Source organism: Lutjanus erythropterus, chromosome 13, assembly GCF_056507025.1.
Source record: "Lutjanus erythropterus isolate fLutEry1 chromosome 13, fLutEry1.hap2, whole genome shotgun sequence".
In the NCBI taxonomy this organism is placed as follows: domain Eukaryota; kingdom Metazoa; phylum Chordata; class Actinopteri; order Lutjaniformes; family Lutjanidae; genus Lutjanus; species Lutjanus erythropterus.
Genome location: NC_139329.1, coordinates 7,931,889 through 7,956,558, shown reverse-complemented (window position 1 = coordinate 7,956,558; position 24,670 = coordinate 7,931,889). Strand labels below are relative to the sequence as shown.

Below are 24,670 nucleotides of genomic sequence, written 5' to 3'. Positions count from 1 at the left end.
TTCTAGCATACCATTTTGTGTTCATGTAGTTCCCCATCTTCATTGTCATTTTCATCCTATCCTAAGATACAATGTATTCCTGCAGTGCATTAAAGAAACAGGTTTCTGTGATACCAAAAATCCTAAATGTCATCCTAAACTGAGATAAAATAGGATTTAAGACTTAGGAAGTTTCTGTAATGAGGAGACAGATGCAGTTCATTTGACACTGGTGTGTCAGAGGTAGCAGTGGTTTTTCAAAGGGCCAACATCTGGGTTGGGTTCCCAAAGGCATCTTCAGACTGAAGTCCGCCTTAGTCCATTTATCAACTGGACTGAGACAACCTTAGTGCTAAAATTTTGGGAACCCAACTGCGAATGCCAACATTGCAAGTAGCAAGATGTAAAGAGTGCAGAACCCATCAGTAATCCCGTTTGCGCAGGAGAGCGGCTGGGTTATACATTCTTCAACTCCCAACAAAACTGCACACAAGCATAATGTAACACATTAGCATCGCAGCTACGACGTTAGGCTACTTCACTTAAAGAAAAGTGACAGGACTAAAGCAGCAGAGATGTGTGCGTGCGTGTGTGTGAGGGGGGGGGTTTGGCATTAAAACAGCAGAGGTGCGGCACGTCCGAGTCGGCGATGATGAGGTTACCTGGGCTCTCGTCCAATCAGCCTGAGGTACAGATCATAGAGGAAGGCCGGAGCCTTGTGGCTCACAGCGATCCAGTACTGATTGATTAGGTGATTGGATGTGAGATTAACATTGGGCCGACGGAAGGCCTGCTCAAGGGGGTTCCTCTTGAATGTGGATATTACATGGTACTCTAAGAAACAAAAGGTTGTTCAACACAAGTCATCAATCAGCAGTTTGATACATTATTTGTTCTTCATGCCTGACTGAAATTTGTGGCCCTAATGGCAAAATAAATCCTTGCCATAACTTTTCCAAAACAAATTAATAATGAAACAACTGCATCTTACAAAACTGGTGTTCCTCAATTTAGTGCAAGTTAATTTCCTTTGAGTGTTCAAACTTATTAAAACTAAAGGAAAGACCATCATTGTGTACCTCACAAGTGATAAGCAAAATACATAGCTTAGAATATCATGTAAATCCAATACAAAACCACCACTAAACTGCAGCTTAAATGTCTGTTGGGTTCATACATTTCTAATGTTTCTACTAAACACTTGAGGATTAAACAGAGGTAGTATTCATCTGGCAAAACAATTTCATCAACACTGTCAATGGCTTTTCTTTTATGATGATGCCACATGACCTTAGGCATTGATTGTCAGGATCCCACAGTTTTTCAGTACGGCAGTTTCTAAAAGCTTGCAGGCATGGTTCTGTTGTTTGCTAGCAGACTGAAAGTGACAAGAGGCGCCTTCATGTAATGCAAAGTCAGTGGAGACATGAATTGCTTTCCCTTCTGGTGTGGGCGGGGTTTAATGTCTCAATAGCACTCAACTGACAGTTTGATTGGACATTTGGTTAGTTTATGCCGATAATTGCAAATGTAGCCTCGAGTCGCTAGTCTCAAGCAGAGACGAGCAGTGGGTGACAGAGGTCCGGTTTTTCAAGTTTTTTCCCCCCCAGACTTGTTGTGACTTCACATAAGCAGTCACTGGAGCCACAAAAAGCTTTGCCCAACTTTTTTCCCCATATGCAGTAGATCGTGTGATATAATTGAAAGCCCCAGAAAGGTTACCAATATAAGACCTTGTGGTGAGAATGTTTTGTCAGCTAAAGTTTTTTTTAAGGCCAAGAATGAACTTCAAATCTCAAATAGCATTTCTTGGCCTTGCAATGGCCTATTGCATTGGACAGAATTGTACTGTAAAGGTGTTTGTGTTATTCTGTCCAGGGAAAGTGGGCTGCCCAACACAAATCAGCTTCACTACTGTGACTCTTTAGGCCTATTAATTTGTTTTGACACAAAATGTTTTCATCCTGGATCTGAATCCGTATCTCTGACTTTCAGGAAGTTCAGGAGTGAATATCAACAATCTGTATGCAGTATTACTTAAGCATGAGAAATGTGACTGTTCAATGCCTGTGGGGGACGTCCATAATTACCTCTAACAAAGAGTGAATGCTGTTTGACAGGTGCAATTCACTCTTCATCATGACCCACTTCTAACCAGGAACCCAAATCAAAAGGTGAACAAAAGCTCTTAGATTGGGTGTGGAAGCCGGTGGATCAGATTACAATCAGGGTATGTCATTAGGTGCCATGTTTAAACATCTAAGCTTCCATTGTCAGGGTGTGTGTTTAAAGGAAGATAAAAAAAAAGGACATCATACCGACTTCCCCCCAGTGAAATGGGTTGATCCCACCAGTTGTGCAGTTGTAAACCAGGATGTTTTTAGGCCTGTAATAAGGAGGGAATAGTTCAGAGTAGAGTTGTCACAATCCCTGTATTTTAAACTTTGATACAGTACTAAACAACAAAAACAAAAAAAACTACCATGGAGAAAAAAAAATAGTGTATATACTGTGTATTGATTTTTTCCACTGTTAAATCATCTTCTGTGCAACCATATCTCCATACTCTACAATTCAAATCTGTCATTGTGCAATTATTTTTTCACAAGGCAATATTATTTACATTTTTCTCTTATTATAATGTTACAAATCTGTACAAGTGCAGGTGAATATAGTATGTTTTTACAGTTTTTGTGATCGATATTTTTATATATTTTTTTAATTCTTTTACAATTTTTTTTTGGTTTTTAGTTGATCTCCATTCTACTTATTACTCTAGCCTTTTTCTACCCGTACTTATTGAGGAGCTGTAACATGAATTTCCCTGGTGTGTGATCAATAAAATTTACCTTATTTCATCACACAGTTCTGGTACACAAAAAGTTACTGGATACTGGTTTTGCTGCTACAAACCAAATTTCAGGCAGGGCTATAAAGACTGAACTGAAATAAGAATGAGCACTTTTTTTCAATAGCTTTGATACGTTCAATACTATAACTTAACAGATATTTAATCGTTTTAATCGCATGGTATCGGAAAAAGTATTGAAGTATTGATACATTTGACTATCTTGGAGTAAATACACTCATCTTTACTTCAGATGTAGCCTCAGCATTTCAATACAACTTAACAAATCAAGTATCTATGCATCTCTCCAACCTGTTAAGCAACTGTGATCCAGAGTACCAAGCTGCAGCCAGTGTGGCATTTATGACCACGTCCACAGGCACGAGGTCAGCCACCGCATCATTAGACGCTCTCATCGTCCGCAGGATCCCCTTACCAGCCTAGACAAGATGAGCGACGGATAATTAATAAGAACCGATTAAGTTTTCTAGCCTTCATATGAAAAAGAGTATATGTAATATATTTACTGTGCTAAATCATAAAATGACCATGATATGTCAGAGATTAAAGAAACGTTCAGAGTACAGGTCAAATTATAAGTCGGCCATATAATGCTTCATGGGCTTAAAAAAGAACAAAAAAAAGATTCCCATCTACAAGGCGATCATTTGTCATTTCAAAGAGATTACAGATTACATTTTAAATTGTCCAAGCTGCAGTTGGCAACACATTTCAGGATTTGGGCCAGTAAGAAAGCTTTATTTGTACATGACCTTTCCTGATGCAGCTTTGTGTCATTTATGGATGACAACAAAAGAAAAGCTCTTGGTGAAATCTATTGAGAACATGCAGGCTTTTCTGAGTGAATACAGACCACTTAAACGATTTCTCTCAGTACTTACTGCGATGAATATTCCACTAGGTCCATTAAAGTTATCAATCCAACCCTGAAAGAGCAGTCAGAAGAAAGCAGCATAAAATTAGTACTGAAACAATTAGCTGATTGACAAAATAAATCAGAACTTTTTCTTTATAAACTACTGAACTAATTATGAACAATTAGTAATTTATCAAAAAGACAAACATCTGCAAATGCAAGGCACTGCTTGTTTCTTTTTAGATTTAAATGATTGATGTAAGTGGTAAAAAAAAAAAAAAAAAAAAAGAGAAAAAAAAAGCATGTTTGAGAACTGTGAAATGTCGCTTTCAGATATTCAGACAGAAGCTTCCACAGTGATTGGTCAGGAGCAAAGGTGTGCAGAGCTTCTTTTTTCCCCACATTCTTCAAATTCCTACCCCGGCACCACTGTGCTCACTGCTCAACTGCTCCGAACGCCTCTGTGTTGGCGGCAGCAGCAGAGTGCACTCGGAGAGGAGACAGAAGGGGTGTGATCTGCAGATCTGTGCTGTGCTCTCCAGTTTTATTATATGTATATCAGTGGGTATTCAGCACACACGAGACAACACAACCACTCACCTGCAACCCGGTGAGGCAAAGTTTTATAATCCTCGCTAGGCGTACGCCAGGAGGGAATCACGTAATGTGACCTGCATCTTGTCTGGAGCTAATCTTGAATACTACTGGACTGATAAATTTATTAAATTACTTTTATATCTTTATGTTTTTATGGTCAGAGGCATTATGTCTTTTTTTCCATGAAAACTGCGACTTGACTGAGACATACAACTGTGACTGCTCTGCTTCATTCGACCATTGACAGCTGACTTCGCACCCTTCTTAATTGGCTGCCATGTGCTGCTAGTGATCAACCGCTGCCTCAGTTTGAAATCTTGTTTCAGCTAGGGACAACGTATGTGTCATCTTAATGTTAACGCTGGAACTTCACAACTGCCAGATGCAACCACTGGAGATATGTGGCGACACTGCAGTGGGTGCCTCATCATCTGTTGCCTGGTGGGGATCTACAATCTACTGAATGCACTCTTCTAGTTGTTTGTACCGTTTCAAGAGATCATTATGATGAGCAGCGTCTCACCCTACACTCAGTGTAGCTGCAGCTTCAGAACGTATGAGCAACCAGGCTTTTTCATGTTTTTGCCTTTAAAACTTGTAAAAATGCTTTTGAAAAAAATCCTACTGTATTATTCAGCACACTGGCACATATTCTGAAAAAAAGGACAAACCTAAAAATATTAGAAGACCCCAGCTGTGATTTGTATTCATTTGGTACATTTTACACAGCATCCAAAATTAATCTGGGGTATGCTGAATTTGTATTCAACAGCAGTCCTCTCCTTAACTGACAGTTAAAAAAAAACTCAGCAATGTAAGACTAATGGGGTGAATCACTCACTGGGAAGGGCTCTTTCCAGCTTGCTCCTACTATGGATGGTCTGATGATGGCTACATTGAGGTCTCCGGCCTCCTGCTGCACCATATACTCAGCCAAGGCTTTGGTGTAGGTGTAGGTGTTGGGACGCTCCCCGATCAGCTTGGGAGTCAGAGCAGACACCAACTCGTCGTCCATCCAGCTGGACAAAAAGACAACAAAAACAAAATGACATGATTGGTTTTGTTACTACTACATTTGTTACTACAGCTGCAGTGATTAGCCAACTAATTAATAAGCTGTCAACTATTAAAATAAACCCCAACTATTTTGTTAATCTATTAATTGTTTTGATTTTAAATAAAAATAAAAAAAATCCATATGATTCAATTTTTTTTAAAATGTGAATATTTTGTTGTTTATTTAGTTCTCTATGAAAGTAAACATCTTTTGGTTGTTTTGCAGACAAAACAAGACGTTTGAAGACATCTCCTTGGGCTTTGCAAAACCAACGTGATCAACATTTAAAAAAAGAATGTGATCAACATTTTTATGGTCCAAACAACAAATTGATGATTGTGTCAGTGTGTGTTAGCCTACACTTACAGGATGAAACAGATTGACAAAGGATAAAGAATGAATGCTTGACTGAAACAATCTCAGTGCGGGTGTGGGTCTCTAAATTAAAGACAATAATTGGTCCGGGTGGATAATTTGTGTGTACGCGTGGTTTCAAGTAATATCCGAGTCGATCCTCGTGTCTACCGGGGAGGATACCACGTTTCCTCCATGACACAAACATTAGCGCTGCCTTGCTCATGGACTGACAGGCTGCAGGTTGTCGAGACAGGTTTGAGAGGGGGGAGAGAAACATCCAAAGCCTGACCTCTGGATCACAATGTTTGACTTTACACGTTGTTTAACAGGTTGTTCCAGCCAATGCAGGGAATGTTCTTGTACTTTAAAGGGCATGTGTACATGTGTGTCTGCTTTCAGTTTGTGTCCCAGTTTAGTAAGAAATCTCATCAACTCTGTCAACAGGAGAGGAAAGGCACATATTACTGTGTTTTATGGACTTGCTTCACTTAAATCTTGGCTAGGTCATTTAAATTTTTAAAATTGAATTCATTGTATTGATGTTAAGCTGGGTTTAGAGCTGCAATACAGTAAAAACTTTTGGTTTCTTCATTCTTCTATGAAAGTAAACTGAACATCTTTGCGTTGTGAGCAAAACAAGACATTAAAGGGTGTTATCTTGGGGTTTGGGAAATACTGATTGTATTTAAGTGATTGACCCTATTTCTTCTGTCTGCTTCCTGACCATGTCTGTATTTTTGTGTGTTGGAAAGCTAAGACTGAACTAATTTCTGTGCAGGAGAACAGAGATAAATACGTTCTTTAAAATGTGTTTTCAGCTCTCAGTACTTTTGTAGCTTCTGACTGACTGTTTGAAATTGAGTTTCTCTCCCGCGTTGCTGTTTGTATCTGCTATATCTTAATGTTTCAAATTCACTTTCAGATGAATAGGAGTTGAACCAAGTCAAAGCAGCAAAAAGAGCAAAGGAGCCACAGTAGTTACTGATGGAGGCGAAAAGCCTTCACTGCCTCCGCCAAAAATGGGGTGTTCACTCGGATGTCATGTTTATGTCAGTCAACTGGAGCTGGAGCCGATAAACATGTGACTACTGCAGAGTAATTTGACAACAAAGTGAATGCTGATTGTACCTTTTCCCAGTTTAGAAAAAGTCAGATGTTAGTGGGTATTACTCCAGAGTAAAATGTGATATAGTTCATGTAGTTGTAAGCAAAGTCAGTCTGAACCACCCTGAATGTAAAAATTTAAATCTTATACACTCCAATCACAGAAAGGCATAAAGAAATAGGGCTGCACAAGATGGTCAAAAAAGTCATATTGCAATTGCTTTGACTGAAATCACAATAAGATTAGTGGGGATGATTTGCATCATCACAGATGTTTGCACCTCCCTAAAAAAGATAAATTTAGTTTCAATTTCATAGTCAAACTCAGTGTGTTGTCCCTATGCACACACACCCATCCAAGTTCCCTCAAAAGCTCGACGATACATACAATCCCTTAGATCATCCCACTAATCTCTACTCACTCTGCAGGCTTCTAATGCTTTACTAATCTAGCTCAGCAGCTGAGACTGGCAGCCTCTACAACATTAGTGCTACTAAGCAGCCATTTACTCTACAGCCACGGCTAAGCTGGCATGTTCAGTGCTTCACTGACATTAATCTTGATAATACCTTTCTACTTGCATCTAGCAATCTGAAGAAATAAAGAATACTTTCAAAACCTACAACCATAATCTAGTGGTACTGTACGGCAAAAAGAGACCAACGCTATATCTGTTTACATAAACAAGGCCATTCAACCACCACCATCCAAGAAAATCAAGCACCATCTTTTTGTTGACAGTGCAGTAGCTGTTCATTGGACACTGTCCAGTTCAACTTACTCCAGAGAATCAATGAGTCTGCGGTAGTCTATGGGGGGAGGGTAGACGATTTCCTCAATGAGCTCCCGGTCACAGTTGGCGTAGGCTGTGGATACATGAATGAAGATCTGCAGGTGCTTCATCCTGTGGGCCAGTGCCAGCATCTTCTGCGTGGCTAGGACATTCAGCTGCATTGCATCTCTGAGAAAGGGGAAAAAGGAATAGATGGTAACAAGCCAAGAACGGGAAGTGCATGTGACAAACAGTGCAGAGAGTTTTTTTTTTTTGGTTCTTTAGCAGTCATTCTTCCATCGCAATGGGGGGGAAAAAAAAGACAGAATGTTGTGGCACTTAAGTGAGGTCAAAAAATGTGAGAAAATCTGAGTTTTTGACCTGGGATGTGGTTAGCCTAGCTTTGTTTACTAGCACTGACTAATTAATGTTATATCTCATTTCTTGCATCCAGGATGGGAACCAAAGTGTAAAAAGTTAATGTTTCATCACAACTTTAATAGCAGAGATCAAACATGGCTAGGTGACTTGTCGGAATCATGGTTCCCCAACATTACATAAGCCCCAAAAACTTTACAAAACCTTAAACAATCATGCAACATCAGGAAGAAGCATGCCGATAAACATAGTTAACTTGTAGTACCATTTGAGAAAAATGATCGGGAAAAGAATGCACGTATATTCCCAAGAAATTAAAAAACTGAGCAAAACAACCAGACAACTCACTTGAGCGGTTCATTAAACCGGATGGTGGCAGCACAGTGGAAAACGATGTTTATATTTTCAGCCAAGATGCTCTGATCCTCTTTGCTCAGATCCATCGCTGGCTGTGTGAGGTCACTGTTCACTGCTATGATCTTCTCCGCAAAGCCTGGCTGCTCATCTTGCAATCTTTCAAACAGCTGAGAGGGTAAATGAAATCAAATGAAGCCCAAGTTAAAGTATATCCCAACTGTAAGCACAGTCAGAAATTGTAAAGTATAAATCATTGGTAATTCAGTGTGCAGTCGTTATCTTTTCATCAAAGAAAAGCCTCAATTTATTCCCTTGCTTACTGGTGGTGGTGTCAGTGGCCTACTTTTCATCTGTTCCTACTGCTACAGATCCCAGCTCTCTGTATTCCTCCTTCCTGATACCTCCTCTTATCTACAATCTGAGGCTGGAGGCATTGCAAATAGTCTCTTAAAATCAGCGCCTTGTTGCACCAGGTGAGTGAACGCTTAACTATGCCCACTGTGATCAAAGCATTGTCGCAGAAAGTTGTTTCATCCCGTGCATCCTCAGGATAATAGACGCTACTAACCTCAGACCGACATTAGTAGACCCAAAGACTTGTTTTGTTAAAAAGAGAAGGTAATCTGTTCTTTATGAATTTGTTTTGTTCATCTAGCATTACCTCAGAATAAAATAATTTAACTAAAGCTTTAGTGACAGGTTAAAGATTCAATTAGTTGTCAATTATTAAATTAATCAGTTCTGGTCGATTCTACCAGAGAAAGAAAATAGCTCCAACATTAAAATCCTCACAACAAGGTCTGGAATATCTTGAGTAACAGTAATGATATCTGGAAAGAGACATCGCTGTTGAGTTTTTCAAATGATTTTTTTTGGGGGGCAATTTGAGAAAAGCCGTGTCATTTAGTCCCATTATATGAGGGAGAAGCCCTAAGACGACTTAATAACACACGGCAAAACCATCGAGATGGATAAATAGCACTAATATTTTTGATGTGGGGGTAGACTGTGCCTTTAAGTGGCATCTTAGCTCCATGTTTGAATCAGCTTGTGTTGTGCAACCTGTGAAAAAAGTCTTAGCATAACTCCCGCACTACGCTCAAACTTACACATAGCTGGTGCAACAGGCTTCTCCCCCACACTCAGCAGATCATGTCATCCCATTCCTTTAGCCTCCTTCTCACCTTGCAGTTGATCATGTCAGCGATGCGGGCCTGAGGACTCTGACCAGCTTTTGACCTGACCATCACGTAGACAGCTTTGACTCCAGGGCAGGACCTCAGCAGCTTCTCCAGCAGCACCTTTAATGATGAGCAAGTAATAGTTACAAGCTTCAACTGAGGCCCTGCGCACCACTTGTAACTGTAACCTCCTCTTTTGTCCATCGCAGAGGTGTGAATCAATGTGTGCTGCAGACAGACAGTGTGCTGCTCTGTTTGGTAGAGGAAGGCAGCAAAAGTGCAGACATGATTTACATTCTTGTTAGAGCTGCAATGATTGATTACTAAATTAATCGCAAACTATTTTGAAAATCTATTAACTGGTTTGAGTAATTTCTTGAGATAATAAAGTCAAAATTCTCTGCTTTCAGTTTCTTAAATGTGAATATTTTCTAATTCCCTTACTCCTGTCTGACAGTAAACTGAATATCTTTGGGTTGTGATCAAAACAAGACATTTGAGGACATCATCTTTGGCTTTGGGAAGCATGGATCCACACTTTTGACCATTTTTGGACATTTGATACACCAATTAACTAATTGATCAGTCGAAAAATTGACAGATTAATAGACTATGAAAATAACTGTCAGTTGCAGCTCTAGTTTCTAACGCATGCCTTCACAGCATTAACAGTAGCATAGACACAGCACGACACCCTTGAGTTAGAACAAACATGTGAACTCCCATAATTAAAGCAACACGAAATACAGCTCATCATTCATTTGCTCTCATCTCACTCTGTCCTGTTTGAGTGAAAGAGGCCACTTGTAGGATTTCCTCTCATCTCACTCGGTAGTTCACATTGTTGGCTTCAGTCATGTCCTGTTGGCTGTTTGCCTCTTAAACTACTACTGTACCTTGCCCATGAAGCCTGTTGCTCCAGTGATCAGCACAATTTTCCCTGCATAGTATTCTGGGATGTTCACCATGTTGTCTGCAGTCCTGTCCAGTGTGCTCCTCAACACCACTACACCTGCAGACAAAAAAAAAAAGAAAAAAAAAAAGGACAAATGGGAAGATTACAATCGTGAGACCATCTTCATGCCTGACCTTGAACTTAAAGGAAATAAAGAGTCAATGTATGGGAAGCTGACACTGTAGCTTATAGGGAAGTTAAGTCTTGTGCAGCTTGCAGCATGTGAAGACTAGCTCAAAGTTGTCGGACCTGCCTTTTGTAAAGCAAGTTTGTTTTTACCAGCTGACACTGATCAGTTGAACCCCGTCAGGAACACACAGAACAGAGTGGCAAATGTTCATATTCACATATGTTTTTATTAAAGGCTGATTTTTGTTGTGATGTGCTTCTCCATGATCACAAAGTTGTTGTTTCATTTGTTTCACAGAAAAGTGATGTCACAAACCTCCATGCAACAATCAGGACTTTAAAATATTTTGAATGAAATTTACAACCAGTTGTTTGCTTACATTTCTAGACTACTGTCAACTGACAGTACTTTACAGCATGGCGCTGCAGTCATTAGTGGATGACACTGAGGACGAGTCTCTTGCTGATAATAACGCTATGACCAAGAAATGAGGGTAAGCATTTGCAAACTCCTTGAACTCTTGGGTGTGTTGGTTTTTTTGATGCTTTATCAAATTATATGTGTTGAAGCAGCTACCTTTCCATGATTGTAGTATAGTAGTATGAGTATATGAGGATAGTATTTGACAGAAACCCAATGCTGGTATCAGTGTATCCCTATTAAATTTCATTTTTGACATCTATATTTTTGGGGCACAAAGCAAGCTGCCTGTTGGCAGAACAACCAGCAAAGAGAAAGAATATTTACTATATTTGCTAGTATAATAATGTTTAAAACACATAAATAAATAATTTCCAACTTCACAAAACAAATTCTCACAGACTGATCAACACAATCAATGATCCACTTACAACTTGTCTTTAGAGATGCACCGGTCGACCGGCCAGAGACCGGAACCGGCCGGTCAGCGTCACATATCCGATTCTGTGCCCGTCATATTCACACACGTGTTCTGCACGATGGTCACGTCATGCGTGCAGCAGACAAACTGACCGTGACGTCAACACAGCGCTGATAACAGCTACACACTCTGACACATGTCTGCTTGAAGCTGGTGTACACTTTTTCCTGCAGCTGACAAACAAATCAAACCATAGTCGAATAAGACTCTTGTCAGTGAGTAACGGTTCTGTCGACTACTAAGAGGCAGAGCATTGCAGAGAAAAGCAGTGTGAAGTGGCCCATCTCAGCTCAATTCAAGCCAACATCCACTGTGACACAGTTGTCAAGTCGCCAGTGTCTGGCTGTTGAAACAGGGACACTCTAAATCCAATCAGCTCACTGCTAAGTCAGTAAACTTTCAGGGATGGCAGAGTTTTGGAGGGAGGAAAGATCACATCAATTTGTTTGAGCAACAGCCTTGTCTGTATGACACAAGGCTTTAGGGCACATTCAGGCACAATCAGACATTTTGAAGAGGTCTGGGGTCTGTTTATTTGTGCTGAGAACATAACCACTGTGAAACAATCAGAAAATAATGTTCAGATAGTTCTGATTCACCGGCTTTCTGCTACCAGCATACACTCACCTGATTGCCCACAGCTGGATGATCTCACCCCTTCTGTCTCTCACTCTGTGCCCACCTTTATGTTTACGTTGCTTAATTAATAAAAGAAATGTGACCGTATTTTAAGACACTGCAAATCATACCCAAAAAAGCATGAGCAGCCAGCAGCTAGAGCTTAAGTACAGAGAGTTGTTACTATGGAGACAGTACACCATCTCATCTAGTCGCACTGGTGTAAACTAGCAGGTTTTCAGCATACGGCGGAGCAGCACGTGAATAGTTGCAAGTTTCAAATCATCTTATCACAAAGCTTGGATCTAAACTGGGCTTAATAAATAATATGTATGGATTACTATTTTCTGCTTTGCTTTTTTTTTCATTGTCTTTTAAACGCTGATTTTAAACCAACATTTCAGGAGCATTAACACTGGTCTAAAGGCCTGCCCTTTATATAAATAACTAAAATATAAAAATATAAAATATAACTATAAAAAAAATAGTAAAACAGTAAAAATGTTTTAACTCAAGTGGAAGTCCACACCACAACTACAAAGCTGCAGTCCAGCCACCACCATTCACTCGAATAAGAACAATTTTAGAATTATGTTTTTTCTAGTTATAGGTCTTGGAGTGGACGTCCCTTTGTCCTTTAACATTAACAGGCTTCTGTTGACACAAAATACACAGACTAGAAAATACACAAAATGTATGATTTTCCATCCAAGGTGACATCCCCAAATTCATTTCATATTTTAGTGTGAGAAACTGAAATCAATGAATATTTGGCATTTCTGCTTAAAAAGTGATAAACGTTTGCAGATTAATTTTCTGTTGAATGACTAATTAACTATTGACTAATGTGGCTAGTCCTAGCCCATTCAAAAATCTCAGTAGACGCTACAAAGGGAAAAAACACAATTGGTACAGTAAATCACACTGATGTGTTGACTCCATGTACCATATCTACTACATGTTGCCTTATCAGTCAGATAGTGTTGATTTTTCAGTAAGCTGACACCATAGAGCTGATAACAGGCCATTCACAAGATAAGTAATCTAATCATTAACTCAGGTCAACTCAGGTAATTTTCTTCTTAAAATCAGCTTATGTGACTTAAGCATAGTACAACACTTTTCCAAAAAATCTGAAACCAAAATCTGCTACTCAAAGTAACACTACATGAACACACAATTGAATTTTCACTATAAACTCTCATTGTTTGTAAGAACGAGCTCCAGCAGTTTGAAATCTAAAAACTGCTAAAACATGGCACAAAAAGGTCAATAAAATTAAATTTAGTTTTTTATTCACAGTGCTTCCAGCTGAACAGCGACAATGTTTTTCATAGGTTTGAAACAGAACAGGAATATCTGATGCAGATAAATCATGAAGGACAGGTAAAACTTGAAATTATTCTTTGAGATTTGTTTTCTACAGACTGTATTGTGCAATAGTTGGTGCCAATGGTTCATCAGATTTCAAAGTGACCTCCAGATACTTTAGTTAGTCTGAAACCAACACTGTAGAATTCCCTATCTGGGGGATTATCTAGGTCACACTGGAAATGAGATTTGGCAAAAGTAAATAAAGCTAAAATCATGTTTTGTATTTACTTTGAAACTATTACAATAATCCAGTACACACTGCCTGCAGACTTTTCTTGCTATACTTGCTTGAGTTTCAGCAGCATCACCGATCATCAGTGTTGGGCAAGTCAGTGAGGTAGTGTAACAGGTTACTTTTTACTTAGTTTTACCTCTTTAAAAAGTAATACTACCTTACATATTAGTAATAAATTACTATATTACTTTGTACCTTGTTGGCAGCCTTGTCGCACTCTAAAGTTGATTTGCTGATCCAGTGAACTGTTTCACTCAGAAAGCTTTTGTTGTTAGCTGTCCATCGGTTGTGGTGGAAACAGAGTCGACCTCTCTAAGTGCTGCCTTAAAATGCTGAGTGATATATTACTGTCCAACACTGCTGCCCATGTTGTTACAGTTAAACCAGTTATTCAGCTTTTTATGCAGTCAGACTTGGAAATACATCAAATTACTTTATTTAACTTTTAAACAGCATGGAACAACATTGATCATTTACAAGAAATGAAAACATGGTTGCATCAGAGTTGGCGAGACACTAATTTCCATCTGTAGTCCAACACATAACAAGCAGACGCAATATGGACTACAGTAAATGCAGGTGCCTTACATAATAAAAGCAGTAGGTACACACTGCCCAGTACAAAATACAATATGAAGTACACAATAACTAACTTATAAAGCGACCAGGTTACCAGTGTAGATGCCTTACATAAGAATAACAGTAAGTACACACTGCCCGGTACAAAATACAATTACTGAACCTGCAGTGTTAACTGGGTTTTTTAAGAATTACCACCTCACGGTTGAATGCCTCTGCCAAACAGTCAGTTTACATACATGTCTGTTCAGCCTTAATATCTCTTTATTAAATTTCTTCAAAGTCTTCCCTACATATATTAAGTGAATTGGCTTAATGGAAGTTATCACTTCAAATGGATGGTTGGATGAACAAACCAAAAAGCATAATGTCTCTGGCCATGGGTGTTGCCGGTGCAGAAGCTGGGAGGAAGTCCGGGGTTAAGTTAACACTTAAAGCCTTCATTCTAGTGATTTTAAGTACAAGTAGCTAGAAATGAGTGAAGACATTTCTCACTTCCCTTTTCTGACCAGCTTGTCAGCTTCTGCAACGAACCTGGCTGACAAAATGTTGCAAGGAAGCCATTATCTCCAGTCCGACCACACACAAAAACAAGTTAAAATGCCATCATACACCCATCTGTCGAACACAACAGTACATTAAGAAACACAAAATAACACTGACAACATAAGCTCTGAGAGAAAGAGAGGACGTAATAGAACACATTTCTGGCATTATGCACTATGGTCTGTGAATACCTGCCGAGACTCTGGCCAGTGCTGCAGATGTAGTGTTTGCTGCATCACATCCTGTGCCAAGTGGCCAGTTCCAGCTGTATGCCTGTCAGACCCCGACTGCAACCACGGCCGAGCTAGTTGCTGACTGAAGGCAACTTGTGAATGTGCACAGTATTCACACAAGGGAAGGGAAATTAATAAAAAGGCACAGTGGAAATCTACCATCAACTTTTAAATGTGTCCAATGAGAGCAATGACAATATGATTACAGAATGAGACTACATGCAGGGCACCAAACACTATTCCAGGGATTGTAAAACACCAATTCAAAGCTACAGGTCAAAAATAAAAATGTCCTAATAATTGCAACCATTTTCTTCAGTAATTCCCATTATGCGTCATCAGACTCATAAGTGAACTAGTGACACAGCTCACTGGCTGGGTACACCACATGTACTAACAGCAGCTTAAACAAGAAAAATGAGTATTAATCAGAAACCAAATAAAAGAAAATTGCCAGTAAATGGAGTTTTTCCTCAAATGGAGAATTTAACTCAAAAGTGGTGAATACTCAGAATTTCTATTTCAGCATGCATTTAACCAACAACATACTCTGATGATGAATAAAATGCAAGTCGAGGCTAGTCACAGGGTTTAGATTTCTCAGCTTAGTTTAGGTCCAGCAAGTGGAAATTCCTCACGCAACCTTAAAGCATAGATTTTTAGACAATGAGTGACAGGAAAAGGTTACCGGGAATGGTGAAAGTTAATGACAGATGTGATGGTCAATGAATATTTGCGATATAACGATAAAAAAAGAAATTTGCACAAAATGTAGTGTACAAGAGAAAGTTTACAAACTATTATCAAGAAAATAACAGGTATCCATCTTAAATGAGGATTTATGAATCACTGATCCTTCTGCTTTTTGTGGTTGTTGCAATTTAATATGAATAAAACAAAAACTAACATTAAGTATTCATTCACCTTTGTAGTGTATAGCAAGATCAGGGATGCTCCAATCTTACTGACTTTATTAGGTGGATCGTATGGGCTAGGGATGCAATTAATCATCAATTAAGAATTTAACCAATTAAAAATGTATTAACTGACAATGTACATTTTGTGTACCATTTCTCCAGAGCTCTCTTTTTCTCACTCTTAGGTTTAGTGCATCTCGTCAGTCTAGAAATGCTCCTAGTTTGACAGCGTTGTGTTTGGTGGAGACAATTGTTGAATAAGGACAGGCGGACAAGAGCAGCTGTTTCAAGGAAGTACTTTATTGTTGTAATATTCTGTTCATTTAAAATTGTTTTGCTTCATGAATTAATGTTTCACATGACTAATTTGCTGCTAGAATTGTTTAAATAAAATGAATGAATGAAAAGAAATGAATGAATAATCAGTAACTGACTGTTTAAGTGTTCAACTACAGGTAACAAAACACACAAAAGTGGGTCAGAAACTACTTGACCAAAGACCAAACTGTTTAATTTATTAGCAGCAACATCTATAAAATGTCACAAAATAGAGATAAACATCCATCAAGGTGAAGTCTTTAAATGTTTTGTCATTCCAAAACCCAAACATTTTCAGTTTAATATGATAATAAACGTGAAAAGAAGGATTTCTCCATATTTCAGAGGCTAAAAACAGTATTTTTGCATTAAAAATTACTTTAAACATAAATCATCTAGTATCACTATCATTCTTTTTCTGGTATCAGCTTTTTATTGTTTCACTACTGAAATTCTGATGCCTTGTGTGGAAAAAGTCACATCAGTGCATCCCTGATTTAGATAAGACATCTGGCATCCTTGAATCTATGTTAATAGAACTGCATTAGCTTTGCACATCTGGCAGTTTCTCACTTGCAAACGCGCTCCAGCTCAGTCAGTAACATTATGAATGAAAATCAATTTTCAACTCCTCACCACAAATTCTACCCTCTACACACACAAGGTCTTGAGTGGAAGCATTGTCCCCATGGCAAGCTCTCACCACCAGGCTTTCATGGTAAGGATGCTGTGGTTCTGCTGAAATGCGAGGTTTAGTTTACGGCAAAACAGTGTTAAGTATGATCATCTAAAATCACATTTTGGTATCATCAGACCACTGAATGTCTGTTTCATTGTCCCTCACTTTCCTTATAGCAAACACTTGACCAGATGTGTGTGGTTCATTCATCAACACTACTATGACCGTATATAACAATGCTGCCCCAGCTTGCATTCTGCAATGTGTCTTGTCATCATTCCTCACTGCACACACAGACTCACTGCTGCTTTATTCATTAGGGCTGGCTGATACTGAATGTTTACAATACATTCTTGAACTTTGTACGGTATACAAAATTGGGTGTGGGAATTGTTGTCAGTATTGTGGGAATTTCAACAATCTATGCATGTATTTATTTGGTCAAATATAATTTCACGGTCCGTACTCTTGGTGTGCCGAGTTGAAAATGAGCTCTTAATATGCACATCCTGCGAGCTTTAGACCAAATACCTCCTCTCCAAATCTACGTAAAAGCTCTTGAGTCAGGTCTATTCAACTCATGGCCTGTGGGCCAGATATGGTCCTTCTGAATTTTTCATATGGCCCACAAGAGGCTGCCTGGTATGTGTGTGATAAGTAGGGCTGCACACAATAATTTGAAGCTTCGCTCTTTACCATGGTAATAGACAGCTAAAGTAGTATTTGACCACTCATACATATATTTTACCTGCTGGCTGCTCATGCTGCCAGTGTATTATTAGACTGGTGGTCTTTTAGTTTCTGGAAGTTGGAAAAACAGGGAAGGAAAAGGTACTAGCCATTTTGATTGACTGTAATCTATGATGACCATAGTTTGATCACTGATTAACTATGAAGACTAATCTATCTATCGTTGCTGGACCAATGTACCATTTTAGCATAACAGGTAAATGTGCAATAAAAATAAATTTTGGATGTAGGAAAAAAAAGTAATCAGTTCAACTATGCAAGTATAATACCTGCCAGTGAATGTGCATAAAGTCAAGGTGTGTGCTCCTGCACAATTGACACATTGTCAGTAGAAAACGTGGCAGCAGCTGTTGACACTGCGCTGCTTAGGTATGGTGTTTTACGCCACTTAAACAACCAAATCCACAGACAGAATGAGGCCAACACAAATTACACTCATCAGGTAAGGTATATTTCAACATCCATCTGTTTAGTTGTAGGAATAAGCTTAGAGCTTCATTTCACAATGAAAACAGGAGCAAAGAGCACACAGCAAATAAAGACCTCCGTCTTGCAAGACCTGCATGCAGTTTGATCTAAACGTGCAACAAATAACTTTGAACTTTATGTCTTGGGGGCCCTTACATATTTCATGTCAATGTATGAGAAGTACACAGAATTGTTAAACCATCCATGGGCAAGCACTTCACAAACACACCCAGAGCTCTTCAGCATTGACTAAAACACAAGTGAGTCTATGTGCTCTTAGTTTTGCTTAGTTAGAGTCAAGACAAGCAAGATTTCCAAAATGACCAGCCCATCCTACTGTTTGTGACACTCCTCATGTCTTGTCTAACAGGTGTGAGTAATCTGACCTGTCAATACAAGTCTGTGCAAGCCACTTGCAAAGATGGTGTGTTGTGACATCACCACAAGCAGGAAGTTGGCATTTCTTACTGTACTGTAACCAGGCTGCTGGGGAGAGATCTGCCTCTGTGTTGCCGCAACATGTGTCCATCACCATGGTCTGACATTGTTGCCTTTGAGTCAACACATTTCTGAGACATTTCCGTCTGTAGGGTAGATATTCAACTAACCTTTCACTAAGCCCTGCCCTCCTTAGTTACTGTTGCTAAGCCTGCCAAACTTTCCATCCTTGCACTGCATTTATGCAGTTTTCAGTGATAATGGTGGCAGATATAACATCGAAATTGGGGGCAATTGTTGAAACAGGGGGTCTCTGAATCCTTAGAGATGTATACAAAAGCAGCTTCTCATTTCTAGCCAACGACAGTGGATTTTGTCGGCTAAAATAATGACTCACAAGCAGATTCCCTAAGTGTAACTGGCTGATGTAAGCCACTGCTAACTCCTTGACTCAGCCAAAAAGTCAATTTTAATGTTTCCATCTGACACATTTTAAAACAAGAACCCTGTGAAAGTGTAGATGTTAAGTTATATGACAGCTGCGTGCACGGTATAATGTTAATGCTAGAAAACTGATGCTAAAGCTAGCTTACATCTCAGCAAACATTGGTCGGATGGTGAAATATGGCAGGTATATCTACATGATAGATGACAGAAATGCACTCATCAACGTGGGAAAAGGAAGCGCAGGGACTAGGTTAGTGCAGCGGACTGGGAGACAGGTCACTCAGCCAGATGAGCTGGACCATAATTGCAGAAGATAGCTGGGATAGGAGCTCAGACCTGAGACAGCGAGCCAGAATGAGATGCATCATCATCGACCCGCTTTTGATTCTGCATCAGCCCACATCCTCCTTCTCAAAGCCCCACAAAACAAAAGCAATCTCGCAAGTTTGGCTGGAGGTAAAGTTATTGCAGCTAGTAAGCTAGTCTTAGTTAGCTGGACATGCTAACATTTGCATCTTATGTTATAGCAGATGAGTTTAATCCATCCTCTACACGTGTGCTCTTGTGTTTCATGTTTTTGAAAGACTACAAAAAAAGACATCACCGTCCAGACTCATAAAAAGCCTAGTATCGCTCCTCTCTGAGCCTCCTGCACACCGTGTCTACATGTAGAGAAATGGAAAGCTTGTCAGCTCTAGATCCGGTTGCTAAGCTATGATTGGACAGTTGCTGTTGGAGGTGGGGCTTAACAAAGGGTCAACTGGCAGCCCAAGGGCCGATTCCGTCCATTTATTTAAATAACCTGATAGTTTAAATAAAATGATAAGTTTATGGGTATTTACATTGTTTATCAGAGCTTTATTTTATTAATTGGTTTATGAGCCCAGTCATTGGTTATATCTGTTAAGCACAAAGACACTTATTTTATCAAAGGACAAGACCATCTTTGTTCTTTTCTAGATTTTTCAAATGGAAACTCCATTAGTTTTACACATTTAAATTCCTAACTTTACAGATTAGACATAAGAAATGTCTGCCCTTTGGCACTTCACTATTTTCAGATTTTGCTCTTCTAAAAACTAGTCCTGCTGTAGGGGATGGATGCCTGCTCACAAATGATAACCCAACTAGAAGAAATCAAAACATTGTATGCTTTGTTTGATATAAAGATATAGCCTGATGTGAAGTCTGGAAAGCTTCAAACTCTCTAAAGGTTCTCCTTTGCTTGGCAATGGGATTAGTAAAACATGGATTGCTCCTCTGAGACTGTTTGTTGTCAGCCCTCTTGGTAAACTGTTTAGCCTCAGCTGCCCAATTTAAGCATTCTAATGCATCTGATCAATTATTCAGAGAGAAGATGTGGCATCAGGGATCAACTTGCTGCCCGTCTGACTGTAAGCTACAGTAACTCTTTCACAGACATTTGATCAAAGACCCTGGCCGGTCTCTTAACACACGGACAAAACAAGATTTTAATTTTTCAGCCTTGGCTGATCAGCTTTCAAGGACCTCTATATAAGAGTGCCAGGTTCTCTGTTCAGGGAATACTGCAGAGGAAAAGCTGCTTTTAGCTGTTGTCTCTTGTCCCACTTCTGCATTATTCACTCTGACGTGCACACAAATGCAGCGACTTTAACAGGACACCAGCTTGGTGTATCAAGATTTCCTTTGCAGAACTTCTTCAGGACAAGATCCAGAGGTTTCTTTCCTTCCTTCATGACAACATGAATCATATTTCAAACATGGACAAACTCGATTTGGGAAACATCTCTGGAGAATAGGGATACACCAATACATGGATCTGGATCAATACATCGACACTCAATGATCCAATATGATTAACACAAAATGAAAATATTGATCTATATTGTCATCTTTAAGATAAATCTTGGCATTGCAATTCCCATGGCATATCCGGAAACGTTCAGTCATGAAATTGTCAAGCCATAATTTAGTTACTTTTTGAGAGCTGAACTGAATGTGTTAAACTGACATGTAAACAAAAATTTGATATTGATTGTTGGCCCTCAATTAAACCTAAATCGTATCATGGAAGACTGTAATATCAGTAAATATCGTGGCATTGTTCAAATAATTGACACAATATCTCGTGATGAAACTTGTGATATACACCCTTAATTATTAAGTACTCAACTCATGCCAGTACTCAGTATCAGTAAGTAACTAAATGTAAGTACTTTTACTTTTTCTGAACAAAGGTAGTATGAATGCATCACTGATGGAAAATGGCAAATAGACACACTTACATACACATACACACTTACTGTTAACTTTGTGTCTTAAACCCTATGAGGGCGTAATTTCCCCATCTCCCCCCAAACTGCCAGTTTGTCACTGCATCTCAGCAGTGGTAATCTGGTGCATTTGAGCGAAACAGATGTGTTACAATAGACAACACATCAGGGCATGCAAAACACAGACTGAAACCTGACTCAAACAGGCAAAACGAAGGCAACTGATCCCGTGATTCTCGTTACACACAGCTGCCTCACATCATTACCAGTCACCACTCACCGTCCATTTGCACAGTGGGCGACGCTTAAAACCACACCGACTGTCTGGCTTTAACAGCCTTTAATGTGATTACTGCAAAGCCTGGGAGTAAATTAAAAGTGAGGCCGCCCAGCTAACCCTCGGCTTCAATTAAAAGTGCCTGCTGTGTTGCCGGAGCAGTCAACCTTCTTCATTTAAGTGCTCAAACAAAGTGCCAGCGGTAGGGTGGGAGAAAAAAAAAACAGCAGCAGTAAAAAAAAAAAAAAGATTGAGATTCGCGTTGACACACAAGAGCTACATAGTGACTGGAGGGTGTGTGGTAACTGACTGACATGTACTGTGTGTCTCTGTGTTAGTGAGTCCCTACATCTGCGTATGACTTTGAGCAGCACTACAGTTGTGTTTAGCCACCCCTCCCTCCTCTTGGTGCATCTCTTCCTACACCATGTCACACGTATAGCAGTCTGTCACGCCACCAGTTGGCGCTTAGAAAACCGGCAAAGAGCGCCACGGTTCAATGAGTAAAGAGCACACGCCGCCATGGACGTAATTTGAAGGGGGTACCTTACCCGAAGTGTCGATGTTTCCCCGGCTCTTGAACTTGGGAGTCTGTTGTGTGGCGGAGCAGCAGCGTGTACTGCTAAAAGCGACAGAGTGGAGACTCAGCAGGAAGCCAGCAGCCTGGGCGGATAAAGGAACCAGCCGCCGTGACGTCAGCGGGACAGATAGGCTGAAGACAGAGGTCTCACTCCTCCGTATTTCTCATCACGTCTTCATAAAAACTGCCTCAGGTGAAGCCTGTTTGTGACGAAAAATAGGTCCCCTACCTACGTCATTATAATTCAAACTTTCTAAAAAGGCTCAAAAATAATGAATTCAATAAGTCATTGTTTTGAGAAAGTTTCTATTTCTTTTGAAACACTAACTCGTCGTTTTGAGATGAGTAAGTCATTATTTCCAGACAGCCTCTCATTATTTTGAGATACTAAGCCATTCTTTTGAGATATTTTGATAAACAAAGTCCATGTTTTGAGATACTTAGTCAATAGTTTGAGATACAAAGTCATCCTTTTGAGATACTAGGTCAATACTTTGAGTTTTAAAGGGATAGTTTACCCATTATCTACTCACCTTCTTGCCAATTGAACACTCACAGGAAAACAATATTGCAGATTCTCCCAAACAATAGAAGTGCATGGTGACAAGTTTTCAAACATAAGAAAACAGCAGAATAAAAACATAAAATGCCTCAATACTGCTCATCTATTGTAATCCAAGTCTCCTAAAGCTCCAATTTGACAAGTTGACTAAAAAAAATTTATTGACACCATGTTTTTAGCCGAAATCTTCACTGTTCACATGCATATGTACACTGTCTGAACTGGGTGTGTGTGGTGTGACAGTGTGCAAACAGCATGTCAGGACTTTCCAGTTGTTGTTTTTTTACATTTGAAAACCTGACACTCAATCAGCATGAGGATGAATGGACAATGACTGAATTTTCCTTTTTGGGAAACACACACACACACACACACACACACACACACACAGAGTGGTGGAAATACAAACGCACACTCAGTGGGCCCACACCTACTGCTCGGGGGCGTTTCACAAGTTAAGGTGGGCATGAACTCTCTCCCTGCTGAATCAGGTAACAACTTCTTCCTTACAAATAAAAAGTTAAATTCATAACTGACATTATTGTTGCTACAAACTATGGTTCAGTAGTCACAGTTCTGTGGCTATCATGGTCATTGCGTCCAGCAAAAGCCAAGTAGCCTCACTTTGAAATTACATTCATTTATACTCTATGGCAGAATCAGTCCTCTTTATTTGACCCATCTTAACTATGGACAGTCAGATATCCATTGTATCCACATGTCCACTGTGATACCAGATAATCGGAGCGCTCCCCCACTGACTGAAGCGTTTAGGGACTGACTTGTGAGTCTATAACCGGATCAACCTGTCAGGGAGCCCCAGGGCAAACATTTGCTAAGGCGCCCCTACTGACTTCCTTAACTGCATACATGATTCAGAGATCAACCAGCACTCTCATGCAGAAACAATACAAACAGGTAAAGTCTTAAGACTAGATTTTGACACAGGACCTTGCTTAAAGACAAAATTGCTAATGTGGCTAATGATGCCAGACCCACCTTAGTGGGCTGGTGCAAACTCCCTGGCACACTTTTTTTTTTCTTTACGTGAACTCAACCTGGGACATTTGAGGCTCAAAGGTGTCTGGGGCCCTGGTGCATTTGCCTGTTGTGGTGCATGATTGGTAATGCAGTCTTGGGGGCAAAGGCAGTTCAACATAGAGCTGCACGATATATCGTTTGAGCATCGTCATCGCAATGTACGTGTGCGAAATAGTCACATCGCAGGTCCTGCGATGTAGGAGGCAAGGGTACCTGACACACACTGCGCACAGCGATCCACCAATCACCATCGTTCTTAATCAGTTTGCCAAAGCAGACCACGCCCCTGCATATGGAGTGAGTCGCTGGTAACAACATTGAAAAACGAGCAACGAACAAGAGAAAATCGCCGAAAACGAAGACGTGGTGCCAAAAAGAAAAGCAACGTCAGTTATCTGGAATTATTTCGGCTACAAGAAGGATGATACTGACCAAACACGTGTTCTGTGTTGACAGTGCCTTGCACCTGTTGCCACGACGAGAGGTAACACAACTAATTTGTTTGACCATTTTCGTCGGCACCACACAGCTCAGTACGACGAATGCAAAGCCAGATCTGAATCGGACCACATGTGAGCATCATAGTTTTACTGTCACTGTTACTTTTGTATAAGTTATAATACCTGAAATCTCAGTGCAGACAGACGCTGCTGTGTGCAGCGCATCTCTGTGAAGAGCGACTGATTTAAAAGCTGTCACATCGCCTCGAGTGAAATCCAGACCATAACTTTTTTCACTGATGTAACTCTGCTATCACCAAACCAAACTTTGGTGATATCAGCTGTCTTAACTTCTACACAGCTCCTCTCTGCTCACTGGTGCAGATCTGTCTCACCCCGTCTGTGACACAGTGTGTCTG

General features: G+C 39.9%; 1 protein-coding gene across 2 annotated transcripts in view; it reads right to left on the bottom strand.

Moving 5' to 3' along the window:
• The window catches only part of far1 (fatty acyl CoA reductase 1), a 36,191-nt gene extending 13,819 nt beyond the window's left edge, over nucleotides 1–22,372 (bottom strand). Inside the window, exons 1-10 of one of the 2 annotated variants that reach the window (XM_084733893.1) lie at nucleotides 22,180–22,370; nucleotides 10,405–10,520; nucleotides 9,512–9,628; nucleotides 8,319–8,494; nucleotides 7,602–7,781; nucleotides 5,143–5,320; nucleotides 3,730–3,774; nucleotides 3,140–3,267; nucleotides 2,298–2,365; nucleotides 642–813 (exon numbers count right to left, since the gene is read on the bottom strand). In XM_084733893.1, coding sequence (XP_084590019.1) covers nucleotides 642–813; nucleotides 2,298–2,365; nucleotides 3,140–3,267; nucleotides 3,730–3,774; nucleotides 5,143–5,320; nucleotides 7,602–7,781; nucleotides 8,319–8,494; nucleotides 9,512–9,628; nucleotides 10,405–10,476 — 1,136 coding nt within the window. In that variant the 5' untranslated portion in view covers nucleotides 10,477–10,520; nucleotides 22,180–22,370. Of the gene's footprint in view, nucleotides 1–641; nucleotides 814–2,297; nucleotides 2,366–3,139; nucleotides 3,268–3,729; nucleotides 3,775–5,142; nucleotides 5,321–7,601; nucleotides 7,782–8,318; nucleotides 8,495–9,511; nucleotides 9,629–10,404; nucleotides 10,521–22,179 lie in introns of both variants that reach the window. The other variant, XM_084733894.1, reaches the window with a different exon arrangement.
• Between the last annotated feature and the right edge of the window lie 2,298 nt (nucleotides 22,373–24,670).